At 34.5% G+C, this 16,586-nt stretch overlaps 2 protein-coding genes across 2 annotated transcripts; one reads left to right on the top strand and one right to left on the bottom strand.

The window, feature by feature from the left end:
• Positions 1-5,282: 5,282 nt before the first annotated feature.
• Positions 5,283-14,193, top strand: LOC125846660 (vacuolar protein sorting-associated protein 35A). The gene is made up of 22 exons (XM_049526222.1): positions 5,283-5,536; positions 5,620-5,716; positions 5,816-5,939; positions 7,653-7,838; positions 7,986-8,073; positions 8,273-8,329; positions 8,428-8,517; positions 8,621-8,743; positions 9,205-9,279; positions 9,354-9,413; positions 10,068-10,184; positions 10,452-10,691; positions 10,777-10,842; positions 10,963-11,052; positions 11,891-11,980; positions 12,252-12,341; positions 12,614-12,682; positions 12,762-12,842; positions 12,955-13,062; positions 13,137-13,240; positions 13,368-13,481; positions 13,574-14,193. Exons 1-22 carry the CDS (start codon positions 5,444-5,446, stop codon positions 13,782-13,784), a joined length of 2,373 nt encoding a protein of 790 aa, XP_049382179.1. The 5' UTR covers positions 5,283-5,443; the 3' UTR covers positions 13,785-14,193.
• A 261-nt stretch (positions 14,194-14,454) lies between these two features.
• On the bottom strand, positions 14,455-16,221 carry LOC125846661 (ubiquitin-conjugating enzyme E2 10-like). The gene is made up of 4 exons (XM_049526223.1): positions 15,899-16,221; positions 15,484-15,611; positions 15,279-15,383; positions 14,455-14,909 (listed from the first exon to the last, which is right to left on the bottom strand). The coding sequence occupies exons 1-4, from the start codon at positions 15,966-15,968 to the stop codon at positions 14,766-14,768; spliced, it is 447 nt and encodes a 148-aa protein (XP_049382180.1). The 5' UTR covers positions 15,969-16,221; the 3' UTR covers positions 14,455-14,765.
• Positions 16,222-16,586: the final 365 nt, after the last annotated feature.

A 16,586-nucleotide genomic window follows, 5' to 3' on the forward strand; every position in this document is an offset into this window, starting at 1 on the left:
AATACTCGGAAATGCTGCATTTCTATCATCTGCAGAGCAATCAAAACGAAAGACTCCTTCCTCCAAAATAGATTCGAAAATCATGTTCCTCATTCTCGCATCTGACATTGCAGTTGTACCTTCTATTCCACCCATCTTCGACACAACAAAACTTGCACCAGTAAGCCTCTTATTAACACTCCTCCCTCTACATACGAAACAGTAGAATTAGGCAAAATTTATAAGGTTGGAATTGATGATCATGCAATATGTTTAACATATTATATCAAACAAAATTTCAATCCAGTCATCTCAACAACTCAATTTGGAAAAACAGGAACCCAATTTCCTCTAAAAGGAATCGTAATTAAAAGACCCAGAATATGATGTTGAAATTGTTGGTGGTGGTGCTGATGATGCCGATGTTTCAACAAACACCTCATCCTTCTCCTTCAGCGACTCACACCTATACCCATAATCATACCCATATTCCTCAGCGGCTTGTAGCTCAACCCTGGCTGCCTCCTCCGAAGCCAAAACTAACAACCTCTTGATCTCATCCCTCCTCGCCACCGAACACCTCCATTTCCGTCTAACCATAAAACCTGACACCGGTCCAAAAACTGCCATGAACGCGGCCACCACCAAGCTCGAGAGAAACCCTAGATCCCCTCCCACGAGCATTTACACAAACCCATAAACAACAACAGATCACATCCAAACCCTAATCCTTCCAAATTCATAGAGCTCTGTACCACCCCTCCACCGATCACGATGTTGAAAATACTCCACCACACAAAGACCAAAACTTTGCATGCACACAGAATTCAATCAACCAAAAATGTGGAGAAATCGAGAGAGCAAAGTGCAATAAAGTTACTGGAAGAGAGAAGATTCAGACCCAAAGAGAATTTTTTTTCTCCTAGAACGAGAATTTAGGGAATTTTTTAAAGTTTGAAGTTTAGGGGAAAATTGAAAAAGGAAACTAAATAATAGGATATATCTTAGAGGAAATTGGGTGGGTATTGGGTTTATGGGGCGGGTAGTTGGTTTATGGGTTAAAAAGAAAGGTCAAACGGGTAGTTGATTAGATTTAAGACACGTGTAAAAAATGAGGGGGTCGTTAGTGAGAGGGGTATGTGTGTACCTATAATTGGACGGCAGAGGCTTATATGGACGGAAAGTATAACGGAGGGCATAGACGTACCATTTATTAAAGTTCGGGGGTAAATCCGTCCTTTTACCCTTCAAAAAATGAGAAGACGTTTGACAATTTCGCCAGTCACTCATTTTCGTAGTTTCAATATAGTTGACTTATATGTCAAAGTTTCTTTAATTTCTAAATAATCACATTCAATCGAACATACAAATGTTACGGAGGAAACACTTCTAGGACAATCTAATATAATATTTTCTGTTTTGCAAATTTTAATAATTTTTATTTTAGGAAGTAGTTGTAATAGTTTATCCTACTTTGATGTTAAGGTTATTTCTTAAAAAATACTATAGCATTAAAATAAAGGAATTCCTCACTGAAAAATGTCCAGTAGCTACTCCTACATATATATTTTGATTGAATTGATAAAAAAAGAAAAAAAGAAAAAAATAACACTAATATTTTTATATGGAAAATTTTGGAAATTTCCTTCTATTTTCATTAAGAATCTATATTCACCATGTATTTTTCAAGTGAACTCGTTCGATAAAAAATAAATGAGAAAAATTATTTTAAAATATAATTTTTTCATTTATTTGCAATGATAAAAATATTTATTTCAAGTATGTATATATTTTGATTGAATTAATGAAAAAAAAAATAACACTAATATTTTTATATGAAAAAATTGGAAATTTCCGACTATTTTCATTAAGAATCTATATCCACTTTTTTCAAGTGAACTCATTCGATGAAAAATAAATGAAAAAATTATATTTTAAAATGACAAGTATATATTTTGATTGAATTGATAAAAAAAAAATAACACTCATATTTTTATATGGAAAAATTAGAAAAATTCCTACTATTTTCATTAAGAATCTATATCCACCCTATATTTTTTAACTGAACTCGTTCAATGAAAAATAAATGAAAAAATTATGTTTTAAAATATAAGTTCACTTATTTGCAATGATAAAAAAAATTGTTTCAAGTAGTTTGTATTTCGATCTTCTTTTATTTCTGAACTGTATTGACCCTTCTCCATATTTAAGAAAAAAAAAGTAAAAATTAATAACTACTCCAATGAAATAAGGAGGAAATTTCAAAAATAGCTAAGACTAGAAATATAATCAGGCAAAATAGTTATAGTTTGGTTAATTACGAATTGTAGCTAAATGTTAGATAATTATATATACATAACTAGTATGTATATGTATCAATGATTGCATTTGTATATCTAATGAATAATTATATACATGTAATTAGTATCTATATGCATTAACAGAATACAATTTATATAAAGAATAAATAGTAGTATCAACGAATACAATCATATCAAGTTTAACATTTGTAAATATATACTTGATTTGTATTAATGATGTATCAATGAATACATGTGCATTTGTATTTTGTATCACTGAAAAGGATCTATAAATTGACACTTATCATAACTAGTAAAAATTTCTAACATAATTATTAATATAGAAGTCAAAACGGGCTTAGACCATGGGGCAGCCTGACCAAATCCGTTATTGGGATGGGGTTGGGATAGAATTTTTCAAGCCCGTTTAAAACTATGGCTTATAATCCCGGCCCGGGATCGATTCATAGGCCAAAACTTTTTATTTAAGGGTAACTTACAATAATCTCACTAGTATATAATCTAATTACTTAAATACACACTATGTTTTAATATTATGAATCTTACCAGATTTTGGTACATCTAGATACATGTATCTCAGAATATATGAATTTAAAATTAGGTTAATTTGTTCTAGATACACTCTATCCAAGTAGATTCGCATGTATCTTGGATACATAGACAAATCTCGCGCCCTCGCTTCCCTCCCATCTTGCTTATCACTCTCTTATCTTGCTCGCGTTTCTGGTATGCGAGATACATGCTAATTATACTAGATTTTTCGTTAGTGTTATTGAAATAACACCATTGTTTGTCATATTTGATTTGAAAATCTTCTCATTTTCTTGAGGTTATAAAATTATAATTAATTTTGAAAACAAAAAAAATGAAAAAATAAAAAAAGAAGGGCTAGCCCTAGCCAACCCTCGGCCCTTCTAGGGTTGGGTTGGGTTGAGCATTTTCAGGCCCTTCCAAATGAAGGGCCGGCCCGCCCTATCCCTTCAAATCCCTTGGCCCGCGAGGCTTGAGCCCGGTGGGGCGGGCCAACCCCTTTTGACAGCTCTAATTATTAATAACATCTACACTTTAAAATAATTATTAAAAATGTCAAAATGTCAATATTTTAGCAAATAAATGTATCTTATTATAATTCATTTACCTTCCTTTTATTTCTCAAATTGGGTCCACTTTTGACTCATTTACGAATGAAAGGAAAAAAATAAAAGACCCCATTACCCACTTTTCTCTCTCTAACTTTTTTACCCAAATTCTATCCTATCTCTTTTCCTCTCTCAAGATTTCTTTCATTATTCTATATCCTCAAGTAACTTAAACCTTATTTTAAAAAAAATCAAAATCCTCCATTTTACTAAGAAATTTTAGAAATCATTCAAAAGACTTTCAACGTTTGTCGAAGTATTGAGATACAAAAGTATTTTGTATGTTTTGTATATCGGATCTGGATCTGAAAGAAGTACCAGGTGAAGAAGTGTCATTTTTGAAGTGTCAATACTTGGATAAATCATTCAAAAGTATTGGATTGAATTTGGAAGAAGTGTCAGGTGAAGAAGTGTCATTTTCAAATGTCAATATTTGGATAAATTATTCAAAAGCATTGAATTGTTTGATTTTTTTTTGTATGTTGGATGCTTGGAATACAAAATATTTTAGAATCCTATTTAGTAGATATTCTATAAATTAGACATTGAATATAATATATTTTTGAAATACATAACAGATAAAAAAATTACATTTTTGGTCATGAAATACAATTTTTTTTTAAAAAAATACAAATTTTGATTGTAAATTTATACGTTTTGATGACTAGAAATACAATTTTTTTTTGGAATTTTAAGAAAAAATATACGTTTTTGAAAAATATACAAACCAATTTTGTATCCTTTTTTAATGAACACAAGTTTTTACATAAGCATTTGGATACAAATATGCTTCTTTAATAATTACAAATCCATTTGGTATACCTATTGGAATGAATACAAAATTAATAAAGAAATACAAATGTCATTATACAAACCCAAACACGAAAACCATAATGAATAGAAGTACACATATCATACATATTGGAATGAATACAATCAATTACTTTTGAAATTGTAATTATGAGAATTTTTAAGTGATATGTTCTTTTTTAAAAAATATTTTCTCCCATGATTTTCTCATTTTTGTTATTAAATAATTGTATTCTTTTAAATCGAACAAATTAAAAAAAATACATAGATCAGAAGAATAACAAATTAAAATATTGATATTTTTAATAAATATTGAAAATGTTGACAAGAGGTCTGTTAAATACTAAAATATTGATATTTTGAAATTTTTTCCTTTGTATAATTGATTGTTATTATTTTGTATTTGTATTTGAGAGAGAGGAGGCAAAGATATGCGAATGGAGAGAGGAGAGAGAAAATAATTACAAAATCTTCACTATAGCTGTAAATTGTAATTCTTTTAAATTATAGCAGTGTATTATAAATGTATATTACAAATTTTCTTATTATTATACCCCTACAATTAATATGATCTTTTTGAAGTTTAAATAAATTGAAGATGTAAAGTTTCTTTTTCAAGAAACTAATTTATATGATAAAAAGGTAAAATAGTAAAATTAATTAATTTATTAATTATTTCTTAATTACCTCATGTAAAATAGAAAACCATCTAATGTGAGAGGGAAAGTAATATATATAAAGGAAAGGGATAAGGGTCTGAAAAATATTTCAACTTTGGTCGAAATTGCTATTGCGATTCTAAACTTTCATGAGGACTTATTACCTCCCTAGACTATTTAAAATACACTATTAAATAGGTCTTAACGTTTAGTCCTCCCTAGACTATTTAAAATACACTATTAAATATGTCTTAACGTTTAGTCTAAGGAGATAATATGTCCTTATGAAAGTTTAGTATCGCAATAGTAAATTCGATCAAAATTGAGATATTTTTCAGACCCGTATAGCTAAAGAAAAGTAAATTTGACCCCTGACCGGAAGAAGGAAAAATTAGAAATCGGTCTTAACGTTTAACAGAGTTTACAATCAAACTTGGAATTGCACGACCACTCCAATACAGAGAAGGGCCCTCACTAGCAGTTGCTGCAAAAACCAAACTCCAAATCTCCCAAATTTGCCAGGAACGATCCAACTATGATAACTAATGGAGTCGAAGACGAAGAGAAGTGGCTTGCCGCTGGGATCGCCGGCCTTCAGCAGAACGCATTTTACATGCATCGCGCTCTTGTATATCCTCAAAGCCTCTAATTTAATTTTACATGCTAAATTGATATTTTTGGTGTTCAAAACCCCTAATTTTGAGTTTTCAGGACTCGAACAATCTGAAAGATGCATTGAAATACTCAGCTCAGATGCTCTCAGAGCTCCGAACTTCCAAGCTTTCTCCTCACAAATACTATGAGCTATGTAAGTGATTCTCACTGATCTGATCTGCTCTTACTGTATACATGGGAACTCGAAGATCCTTTGACTGCAGTATTGGAATTGTGCTCTTTGATTTGTTAGATATGCGCGCATTTGATGAATTGAGGAAATTAGAGATCTTCTTCAGGGAGGAGACAAATCGTGGCTGCTCCATTGTTGAGTTGTATGAGCTCGTGCAGCACGCTGGCAACATTTTGCCCAGATTGTAAGTTGTTATGGCGATTCACTTGTATGTTCCTATGTTACTCCTATTTCTGAAAGCTTAATTATGGAAGGGAAGGAACTCAAGATGTTTTGTAGGGAGTTCTAATCCAGTTTGGAATGTAAAATCTAACTGTCTAATTTTGTTTTCCAATTGGTATGAAGTGGAGTATGCAAATTAGGCTGAAGCTTTGTGAGACACTATATAGTCTTCACAAGGACAGATTCAAACATATAATTTTTCTTTTTAATCCTATTTTAAATATTCCATACTGCTGTTTGGTCATCAATGGAATCTTATTTTACTAAGAATAATTTGCTTAAACTTGCAGTCTTAATATAAATATTTAATCTGCTAACACCATAGATTTAGAACCAAAATGGGTTTCAACCTACGTGGGTCAAGGAAGAGGCTACCAGATGGATGTTTCAGTCCTTACAACTCAGAGTATTATTAGACTAGCTGGAAAACCAAAGTCCACAAATAACACTTCCACATTAAGCAAAGAAGTAACCGCATTTGACTAAACCTCATAAGGTGTTCACCATTAGGAGGACCTGGTCGAGTAATTACTTCACCACAACTTGGGAAGCAAGAGACGTTGGTCAAGTACTACCAATCGCATGATTGTATTCTGGTCCATTTGACCCGTAACACTAAAGTGCTTTTGACCTTTTGGTTGTTTTCTCTTAAACTGTTCACTGACATCAGTCTCTATGTTTTGTTTAGCACTAAAGTTGACTGCAAGTTTCACTGCCCTAGCAGTTCGGGAACTGAGAATCTGCTTGACATTGCATTTAGAGTATTTCTAACTGGAAAACTTCCATTATAGATATGTGAATTTTTAGGAAAGCAAGCCATATGGTAATTAGCAATAGGACAGCATCTTTTTACAAAGTAAACTTAGCAAATCTTTTGTGAATTGGTGATTGCTTTTCAAACTGGGAGGGATTTGTAGGTATTATACTTGCTTTGCAGTACTTGTAGATGGCAACTGGAACAGGAGGTTGTCATGAGTATAGCTGAAGACCTCAAGTTTCCTGTCCAGGGACGCTGAGATACTGTCCCAAATTTGCATTATACATTTTCTTTTCTTGATGAAGTAACATTTTGTTGATATCCTGGGGGAGTGAAACCTTGTTCCACGTAATATACCAAAAAGTAGGGAACCTATTTCTAGTATAATAGGACTGATTGCATTCAAGATGATGATACAAAATGGTGGAATGCTTATAAGGACACTTGATACCTTTGTTCCTTTACTTTTCGGTTACGTACCTTGAATAAAACGAAATGCTAATACTGTTATAAGGACACTTGATTTCATTATTCCTGTGATCTTGAGTTAAGAGAAATGAAATGCACTCAGATTGGTGTTACTAGTATACAAGTCACTAGCACCCAAGGGTGTGGCCTAGTGGTCAATGAATTGGATTGAGAACCATGAGGTCTCAGGTTCAAATCCCAGCAAAGACAAAAACACTAGGTGATTTATTTCTAGCCTCGGTGGACAAACTCCGGTACCTATCGTTGGTGGGAGGTAGCAAGTATCCCATGGAATTAGTCAAGATGGGAGCAAGCTGCCCGAACACCACAGTTATCAAGAAAAAAGTATACAAGGCACTGGTTGCCTTTTTTAATCTTATGCTAATTCTGTTCTTATATCATTTGCATGTCTGCATATTCAGGTTTTCATACCTGCTTTTTCTTCCTTAGGTATCTCCTTTGTACAGTGGGTTCAGTGTATATTAAATCAAAGGAGGCTCCTGCCAAGGATATTCTCAAAGATCTGGTGGAAATGTGCCGTAGCATACAACATCCATTACGTGGGCTCTTCCTAAGGAGTTACCTTTCACAAGTCAGTAGGGATAAATTGCCTGATATAGGATCTGAGTATGAAGGGTAAGGGCATCACCAAGCTGCTTTATCATCAGCTTTAATTATTAGATGGGTCACCTAGCAATGGTCAAGTTGCAAAATTAGGCGCTCTGTAAGAAAACTCACAAAATGAATGTTTAGTTGGATACTCCTGACATGCTGTGCCCACAGGGATGCTGACACTGTCATGGATGCAGTAGAATTCGTGCTCCAAAATTTCACAGAAATGAACAAACTTTGGGTGCGAATGCAACATCAGGTTGGTTCAAATGTCTGTGAATGCTGTAATTGCTCTCATACTTTGACATGAATAACGCCACAACGCCTGCATGTCATGAAGGTAAAAGAAAATTATGAGGGGATACTTTGTGGTCATGCAGGTGTTTTAATGCTTCTGATTGATACATACTCTTTGCTGATCATGAGTTGAGGGTTGCATCGGGCTTTCTGGTCTGCAGGGACATGCACGGGAAAAGGAAAAACGTGAAAAAGAAAGGAGCGAGCTTCGTGATCTTGTAATGAGCTGTTATTTAGGCATGATTACTAGCAACTGAAATTAGCAACGGATGTGCGCACTTATGTGAGGATTTCGTTTTGCTCTTATATTTGGTAGGTGGGGAAGAACCTGCATGTTCTAGGTCAAATTGAGGGCATTGACCTTGATTTGTACAAAGATATGGTGCTTCCAAGAGTTTTAGAGCAGGTATTTGCCTCTGGTGGCCGACTGGCCTGTTCAGTTTATTGTACTTGAGCCAAGAAAAAATAATCGATATTCTAATTTGTGGTGTACCTCATGTTATCTTCAGGTTGTCAATTGTAAAGATGAGATTGCACAGGGATATTTGATGGATTGCATCATTCAAGTCTTCCCTGATGAGTACCACTTACAAACTCTTGAAACATTACTTGGTGCTTGCCCCCAGTTTCAGGTATGCCAGCTTGTTCAATCATAAAATGGGATTTTCCTCAACTGCAATATCAAACAGTAGAAGCAAAAATGTCATTCCTGGTGGGATCCCAGGGGTGTGACAATGGTTTACCGTCTGCAAGAATGTTTAAGATACTATCAAACCAAAATATTGGTTACGGAGGCATGAAATAATGCACTTCGTTTCTAATGCTAGAAGATAGGCTGTCTACTTACGAGATTAGGTATGCAAAAGTTTGATATTCTGTTATCTATTAAAAAAAAAGATCTAAGACCAGATCTGCATCACTTATGTACACATATTAAAGCGAACTCTTGCTACTTGTAAACTATATCCGTGACAGTTCTAAATAGTGGACAATCAATGGTTCTTTATTGTCAGAACTTATATTTGCTATGTCAATTGTGTTATCAGATCATTTCCTATGTCTTTATTAAAAACTTATGTCTTTTTGTTTTCAGCCATCTGTTGATATCAAGACAGTGCTTGCTCGTCTGATGGAAAGGCTTTCGAACTATGCTGCTTTAAGTGCAGAAGTTAGTTACAAATTCAAACTTCTCCGGAATAAGAGATTTATGCCTTCTGGTTTCTGAATAATTTCTTCCTGCAGGTTTTACCTGAGTTCTTCCAGGTTGAAGCTTTCGCAAACCTTAATAGTGCCATAGGCAAGGTAATTGAGATTAATATTCTTAAATATATTAAAACTGCTATATGGGTTCTGGAATGCTTTGAGAAGAAACCTTTTTTGTATCGTGGATTTTCTACCTCCACCTTATAGAGATTAGTGGATATTGCTGAAGTTTTAGAATTTCAATAAGAGATACTTACCGTCCAGCAACCATTGCATTCTCCCTTGTAGGAGATTCAGATAAATCTATGAAATAAGTATTTTCATAGCTTCATAGCAGAAAGTTTCATTCAGAAAGATTATTGTTTGTCACGGTATAGATTGATTGTACTTTTGTCCTGACCAGATGATTTCTGATCTGTTCTCCATTTGAGATATTTGACCAGAAAGTGTTCCAAGACATTCTTGATTGTTTCATCTTGCTTGAATAAAGAACAATACTGTTGTTTTCTGAAGGAATTATCTGGTTCTCCTCATAAAACAAAAACTTAACGTAAAGGAGTTTCGAGTGCACGGTAAACCGATTCTTAAAATCATATTAAATTACAGAATTGTTTAAAAGAGAAAACAAACTGAACAACACGACTTTGAAGTCCTTGCACCAAGGTTTTTTCCCCTGATCGTAATGAATTTTAGCTATGTATTTCTTTGATTATGATGATGCGCTCCATTATGCCTGTCTCTCTGTTGGTGCAGGTGATAGAGGCTCAAGAAGACATGCCTATTGCCGGAGTGGTGACATTGTATTCATCCCTTTTGACATTTTCTCTTCATGTCCACCCTGATCGCCTTGATTATGTAGATCAGATTCTGGTAGGTTTCTCTCTCTCTCAATAACTAGTTGCCATAGGCTCTATGGTTTTACGTTTTGTGTTTTCTAAATAAGTGTATCACATTTATTAGTCTGATGCTTTTTTTGGATCCAAAATGAACATGTGAAATTTATAAAACGGTACACTAAAACAAGATATGTTGATGTTGAAACTTTTCATCCTTTGAAAGCTATGTCTATTTAGACGATTTTCTGGCCTGCCTGGTTCATGTGGAACCTGTAATGATCACACTCTTATTCACTTGCAGGGTGCATGTGTACAGAAACTTTCTGGAAAAGGAAAGCTCAAAGACAACAAAGAAACAAAACAGATTGTGGCCCTACTAAGTGCTCCTCTGGAGAAGTATAAGGATATAGATACTGCGCTAAAGCTGTCAAATTATCCTCGTCTTATGGAGAATCTTGATGATTCAACTAGTAAAGAGATGGCTAATGTTTTAGTTCAAAATATTTTGAAAAATAAGACTTGCATTTCAACTGCTGAAAAGGTTTGATTCTACTTAATTTTGTGTACTTCAATTTATTGCTTACAACTATTTCCCATTTGTTATTACGAATTACTGGTCTTGTCAGGTTGAGGCACTTTTTGAGTTAATGAAAGCACTGATTCGAGATTTGGATGAGGGTGTTGATGATGAGGTGGACTGGAAACTCTGTGCTTGCTTAAAAGTTCCTTAGTTCTTTCTTATATTTTCCTTTCATCACATATTTAAAATTAGTTTGTGCTGTGCCTTAAATTCTTTATCCTCCAATTTTCAGCTTGATGAAGATGATTTCCAGGAAGAGCAGAACTCTGTTGCGCAGCTTATTCAAATGCTTCACAATGACGATCCTGAAGAGATGCTGAAGGTAATTATGATTTACTTTCTTTTGAATTACTTGTATACTCCTTTTATGGATTAATTACTAGCTCTTGCAAGAGAAGACAGTAATATTCCCTATTACCCTCTAAGTTTATCAGAGAGATGAATATGAATGAGCTCTTGAGTTTTAACATTAGTTGCAACTTGTATGTGATGAATTGGATGCCCTGATTTTGATGTATGTATAATGATCTACTGTAGTGTTAAGTATTCACTTTATTGTGAAGGAGGAAAAACAAAATAAGAAAATGATGAAAAGTCACTGCCAACACTAGAGAAGAACTTCAAGATGATCATGATTTGCTAGTCTTATCTTTTCAATTGGGGGATAATTTTACAGAAATTAGAAAGAAATAATAAAATGAAAACATTGGCATTTCCATTTGATTAAAATGGAAGGTAAAAATATTAGAAGTGTCAATCTCCAGCATATCCTTAATGCTGAGGAATACAACAATTGCAGTTTCAAAAAAAAAAAAAAAACAATATAAGAAGTGTGAATCAATTGCTGTAACATGTGCTTTGTGTGTGGGCTATCTTCAAGACATAGTATGCAAGGTCCATATTTTGTGGACTCTGCAACTTCTCAGCCTTGTATCACAAACCGAGCTTGTAACCAAAATGAACAGCTCCTGCCTCCTGGCTCTGGGGTTATCCCCATTTTCTTTTATATGATTGTTTTTGCTCAAGCAAAGCATGCATCTGGTGATAATGTTGTATTGTTTGCTTCTATGTGGCTACAGTGTTTGTTTTCGTAGTTGTATAAAAAAGGTGTTGTTTTCTTGCTTCAAGTTCATATAGTTTGCTATTTCATTGAATTGCAGATTATTTGTGCTGTGAAGAAGCACATTTTGACAGGAGGGCCAAAGAGACTTCCTTTTACCGTCCCTCCCCTTATTTTCAACTCACTAAAGGTTTGAATCTGCAACTTAAGGGCTAGAAGAGGAGGCTGGTGCTCAAATTCCTTTATTTTTCTTTGTGCAAAGCTAATGAAGGAGACTTGTTCATATATAGCATGTCGGGATGATCCTTCACCTATGGAACTACTCACTCTAAGAACAATAAATATTATATATTATCCCCCGTTGGTCCCCATTAAAGAGAAGAAAGAGAGGATTGAGTTTATTCGCAAATAAAATTGACCTACTTTTGTTGCACTGCTGATGTATTTTCTTTTGTTTCTAGTTTGTTAGGCGACTACATAGTCATGATGAAAATGTTCCTGAGGAAGAGTCATCTGCTATGCCTAAGAAATTCTTTCAGATTCTGAATCAGGTATGCTAACATAACGAGGATGCTATGCTATCAGTGTAAATCTTGTTATGTGAGTTGTGTTGTCAAGACTGGTAACTCATGGCAGTTGAACCTGTTAAGACACACCTCTATTATCTGCAGAAGAAGAAGAGAAAAAGTTTCAGCTTTTCTTATTCTTCTATTCCTTCCTTTATTTAGCTTCCCTTCCTTCATTTGCAGTAATTCGTACAATTCTACAATACTCATGAATGTTCTGAGGTATTTCTGCTACTTATAAGCTACCTTTGGTTTAGATTATTGAGGCGCTCTCAATTGTTCCTGTACCTGAACTAGCACTGAAGTTGTACCTGGAGTGTGCTGAGGTACTGGATTTTCCTTCAAACTGTGGAAGATAATTTGTGTGTTTTTTTTTACTGACAAGCAGTTGTCTTTGTTGCTCAGGCTGCCAATGACTCTGACATAGAGCCTGTTGCCTATGAATTTTTCACTCAAGCTTATATACTATATGAAGAAGAAATTTCGGTAGTGTTTATTTTATTGTGTCTCGATTTTATATTCTGGAATTCCTGGCCTGCTACATGTTTGCCTGAAAGCTTTAGTTGATTTTTCTAATGTTAATTCAATTGTTTGGCAGGACTCCAAAGCACAGGTGACTGCAATACAATTGATAATAGGAACTCTTCAGAGAATGCACATCTTTGGTGTTGAGAACAGGGACACGTTAACGCACAAGGCTACAGGGGTAATTATCTTAGCATCTCCTATTTCCTTTTGCTGAGTTTAATTCTAACCACTCTTGCCCTTTTTACCCTCCAGTACTCTGCAAAGCTCTTGAAGAAACCTGATCAATGTAGAGCTGTGTATGCTTGTTCACATCTTTTCTGGGTTGACGATCAGGACAGTATCAAGGATGGAGAAAGGTTCATAGCTGTGCCTTGCGTATTTAGGGGATAAAATATACATTCAAATCTGCTAAGGCTCTTTGGAGTTCCTTTTGATTTCATACTTTTCTGTAGCCATCTTCTTATGTGTTACTTTTTGATCCAGGGTTTTGCTTTGCTTAAAGCGGGCCTTAAGAATTGCAAATGCTGCTCAACAAATGTCCAATGCAACCCGAGGCAGCAGTGGATCTGTCTTGCTCTTTATAGAAATTCTAAACAAGTAAAGCCAACTCTTCATTCCTGTTCTTTTAACCTTCTCAACTACTACTGTTCTTTTGGAAGTCATTCACAATAGAATCGTTTGTATAACAGGTATCTATATTTCTTTGAGAAAGGGGTCTCACAGATTAATGTTGCCTCTGTCCAGAGCCTTATTGAGCTAATCACAACTGAAATGCAAAGTGAAAATACAACAGCAGATCCTGCAGCAGATGCCTTCTTTGCAAGCACCTTGCGATACATCCAGTTCCAGAAGGATAAAGGTGGTGCAGTTGGGGAGAAATTCGAGTCCATCAACTCATAATCAAATAGAGCATTTCTCAAAGGAATTGTGTTCTTGGTGTCACAGAAGCAGAACATTTTTCTTACAAAGTACAAAATTAATTCCTTTTCAACTTGCTCTAGAGAAAAATGCATTTGACAACGGACTAGCAGAAGCAGCTGTAAAGATGCATATATCCTGACCACCCCTACGCGGTATATCCTAATAAAGATTGTGATTGTTGTAACAATTTTCTCTCCAGCTATGACTTCGAGTGCCTGCCACTGCCACTGGTACTTTTTTTTTTTTTTGGTGGAGGGTAGGTTTTCTTTTGAGGTGGAGGAGACGAGGAGTGGGGAGGTAGTTCATTAATATATAGTTCAAAAATGTGATTATGACGAGTACCGGAATACTTTGTCCTGCAGTTTTGTATTACATGCTCTTTCCCATTTGACCTTTTGCTTAAACATTTTCGCAGATTACCAATAACTTGTAAACAGATATTACTCTAATGGTAATTGGAGCAATCTGTTGGTGGAAAATATGATATCATAAGGAAATAAGGTAGTCTTCATTTGAATCAATCAGTTTTGTTTACATGTTTTCTATATAAACATGTTCGTCCAAAAAAGCATAATACACATTTCTCTCTGTAAGACCTGAAGATCATTCAGTAATCAAGAAGGCATAATTTAAAGAAGAAAGAGTGTAGTTTAACAACGTTTAAACTTTAATTTAATAAGGAGTTCTTGTGAGAGAATCTTACTTCCAAACTCAATCATGTACATATGACTTGAAGGAAAGGATTACATGCATCATTAACTTGAGTACAATTCTCTAGTTGAATTTGAATAACAGAAAAAATAAAATCACCCTTTTTATTTAAAACAAATCCCGAGATATAAATACATCCAACTGTCACTGAATTCTCATTTTCATAGAGCAACAGTCCTGAACATATTATATATATATTGCTTGTGACTTGTGAGCAATAAATCAGTGGTTGTCACAAATTCTTGAGACTCAGTTCATGGCATACTTTTGAGTCCAACTACGAGCCATTGATTCATACTTGGTTTTATCAGTCTTGCACATATGAGCAATTTCTGGAACCAGTGGATCATCTGGATTTGGATCTGTTAGCAGTGAGCATATGGACAGCAAAACCTGCATCCACAAAACCAACAGCAAATTTAGAAGTTTATACTATATATGTTATGCTCACAAGTACTATAGTCGCTAACTGTTATGGAGTGGATTTAACTAATATATACCGACAGTTTAAATAATTTAATTAACCTGTTTTTTGCAAGTTACTTGTCTTATTTTCAGGTAACTAGTTCCGTTTATTTATCAACAATTACTTATAGTTATCCTTTATGCAACTTGGATCATATTTTTATGTCAGCCTAAAAAAACACTAACTAATTAATGTGTATTCCAACTTTTTATTGTAAAGAAAGTGAACATTTCACCCTTTTGATTCATGAAATAGTAAATCATTGAGGAAAAGAAAGAGCTAGAAAGCAGTAGCACCTTGGATATGGTGAGTGCAGGACTCCATTGATCCTTAAGAATGTCCAAACAAATATTTCCATTATTGTTTATATTTGGATGGAAAACTCTGGTCCTGAAAGCCACCTGTCAATATATATGAAAACTTAATATCATCAGTCCTTTGTTTTTTCCCTTTTTGAGGAAAGGTGGGGTGGGGGGTTGGGGAGGTCAATTGAAAACATACCTTTGGAGGTTTGAAAGGGTAATCAGGAGGAAAATGGATGGTGACTTGGAAAACACCACCAGCATAAGGGCTGTCATTTGGACCAATAATAGTTGCTTGCCAATGAAACATATCCTGAGCTACTGGACCTGAAAAATATTATAACAAATCGTCAAACTATCTTCTACTTGAAACTAGCTTTAAATTTGGAAGAATTCTTCAAATTACTAGTTGGCTTAATTGGTAAAGGTTGAGGGACTTGCATCTTTAATTCACAAATTCAAACCCTATGCTAAGCAAACTAAGTCTTGTATATAAGTGGAGAAGGGTAGAGGGGCAGGTTCATCATCCCGAGTTTAATGAATTTGCCCAAAGATAAACTCCAGATGAATTTTGTCGATCATAAAAAAATTACTACTGGTAATATTATGCGTACCTGCACTGCATGAAGTGGGAGGGTCTCTTTGCAAGTCTTTTAGCTCCTTAAGAATCCTCCTGGATGCCATTAATAGTTAAAGAAGAATGATAATGATAAGATTTTAAAAGTTGAGAGAAAAGATCAACTTGATGAAGATGTTGGTTTTATGAGTTGTAGATATCCTCATAAGTGGTGAAATGGAAGGATATATATAAAGAAGCTAAGAGAAGAAAAAGAACTTTGTTAAGTGGTCACACATATTGACATTGTGGTATTAGATTCTGTAGCAAAAAACAATGTACTCTACAACTTTAAAAAAGAAGGATAGAAGATTTTTAGCCTAGTGAAAAAACACAAAAATATTATTCTTCAGCATAACTTTTTTAGGGTTTCCAAATTGAAAAGAATAATGTTTTCCTTAGTAGTTTCCACTTTCCTCATTCAGCATCATTAGTATATATATTCCTATTTGATTCATCCATTTCTCAAAGAAATATTCTGGGCGCGCTAGTTTTTACCTAGACTTTTATATGATTCTCAAATCAAGAAAATTGTAAGTGAAAAAATCAAACCTAATTAAGTACGTCCTTTTTTTTTTGGAATCCAAATAACCTACAGTCATTACAACCTCTGCAACAGTCTCTGCCCTTCGGGTGAGCACTAGATAAACTCCCCCTAGGTAATAGCCCGCAAACTACACAGGAAT

Source organism: Solanum stenotomum, chromosome 12 (assembly GCF_019186545.1).
Source record: "Solanum stenotomum isolate F172 chromosome 12, ASM1918654v1, whole genome shotgun sequence".
NCBI lineage: Eukaryota > Viridiplantae > Streptophyta > Magnoliopsida > Solanales > Solanaceae > Solanum > Solanum stenotomum.

Coding starts and splice junctions, on each gene's coding strand:
- LOC125846660 (XM_049526222.1), top strand. CDS start 5,444: ATGATAACTAATGGAGTCGAAGACGAAGAGAAGTGGCTTGCCGCTGGG. Junction 10,692..10,776: donor GCATTTCAACTGCTGAAAAG/GTTTGATTCTAC, acceptor TGGTCTTGTCAG/GTTGAGGCACTTTTTGAGTT. Junction 12,342..12,613: donor TCTTTCAGATTCTGAATCAG/GTATGCTAACAT, acceptor CCTTTGGTTTAG/ATTATTGAGGCGCTCTCAAT.
- LOC125846661 (XM_049526223.1), bottom strand. CDS start 15,968: ATGGCATCCAGGAGGATTCTTAAGGAGCTAAAAGACTTGCAAAGAGAC. Junction 15,612..15,898: donor TCCCACTTCATGCAGTGCAG/GTACGCATAATA, acceptor AATATTTTTCAG/GTCCAGTAGCTCAGGATATG. Junction 15,384..15,483: donor ACCCTTTCAAACCTCCAAAG/GTATGTTTTCAA, acceptor ATATATTGACAG/GTGGCTTTCAGGACCAGAGT.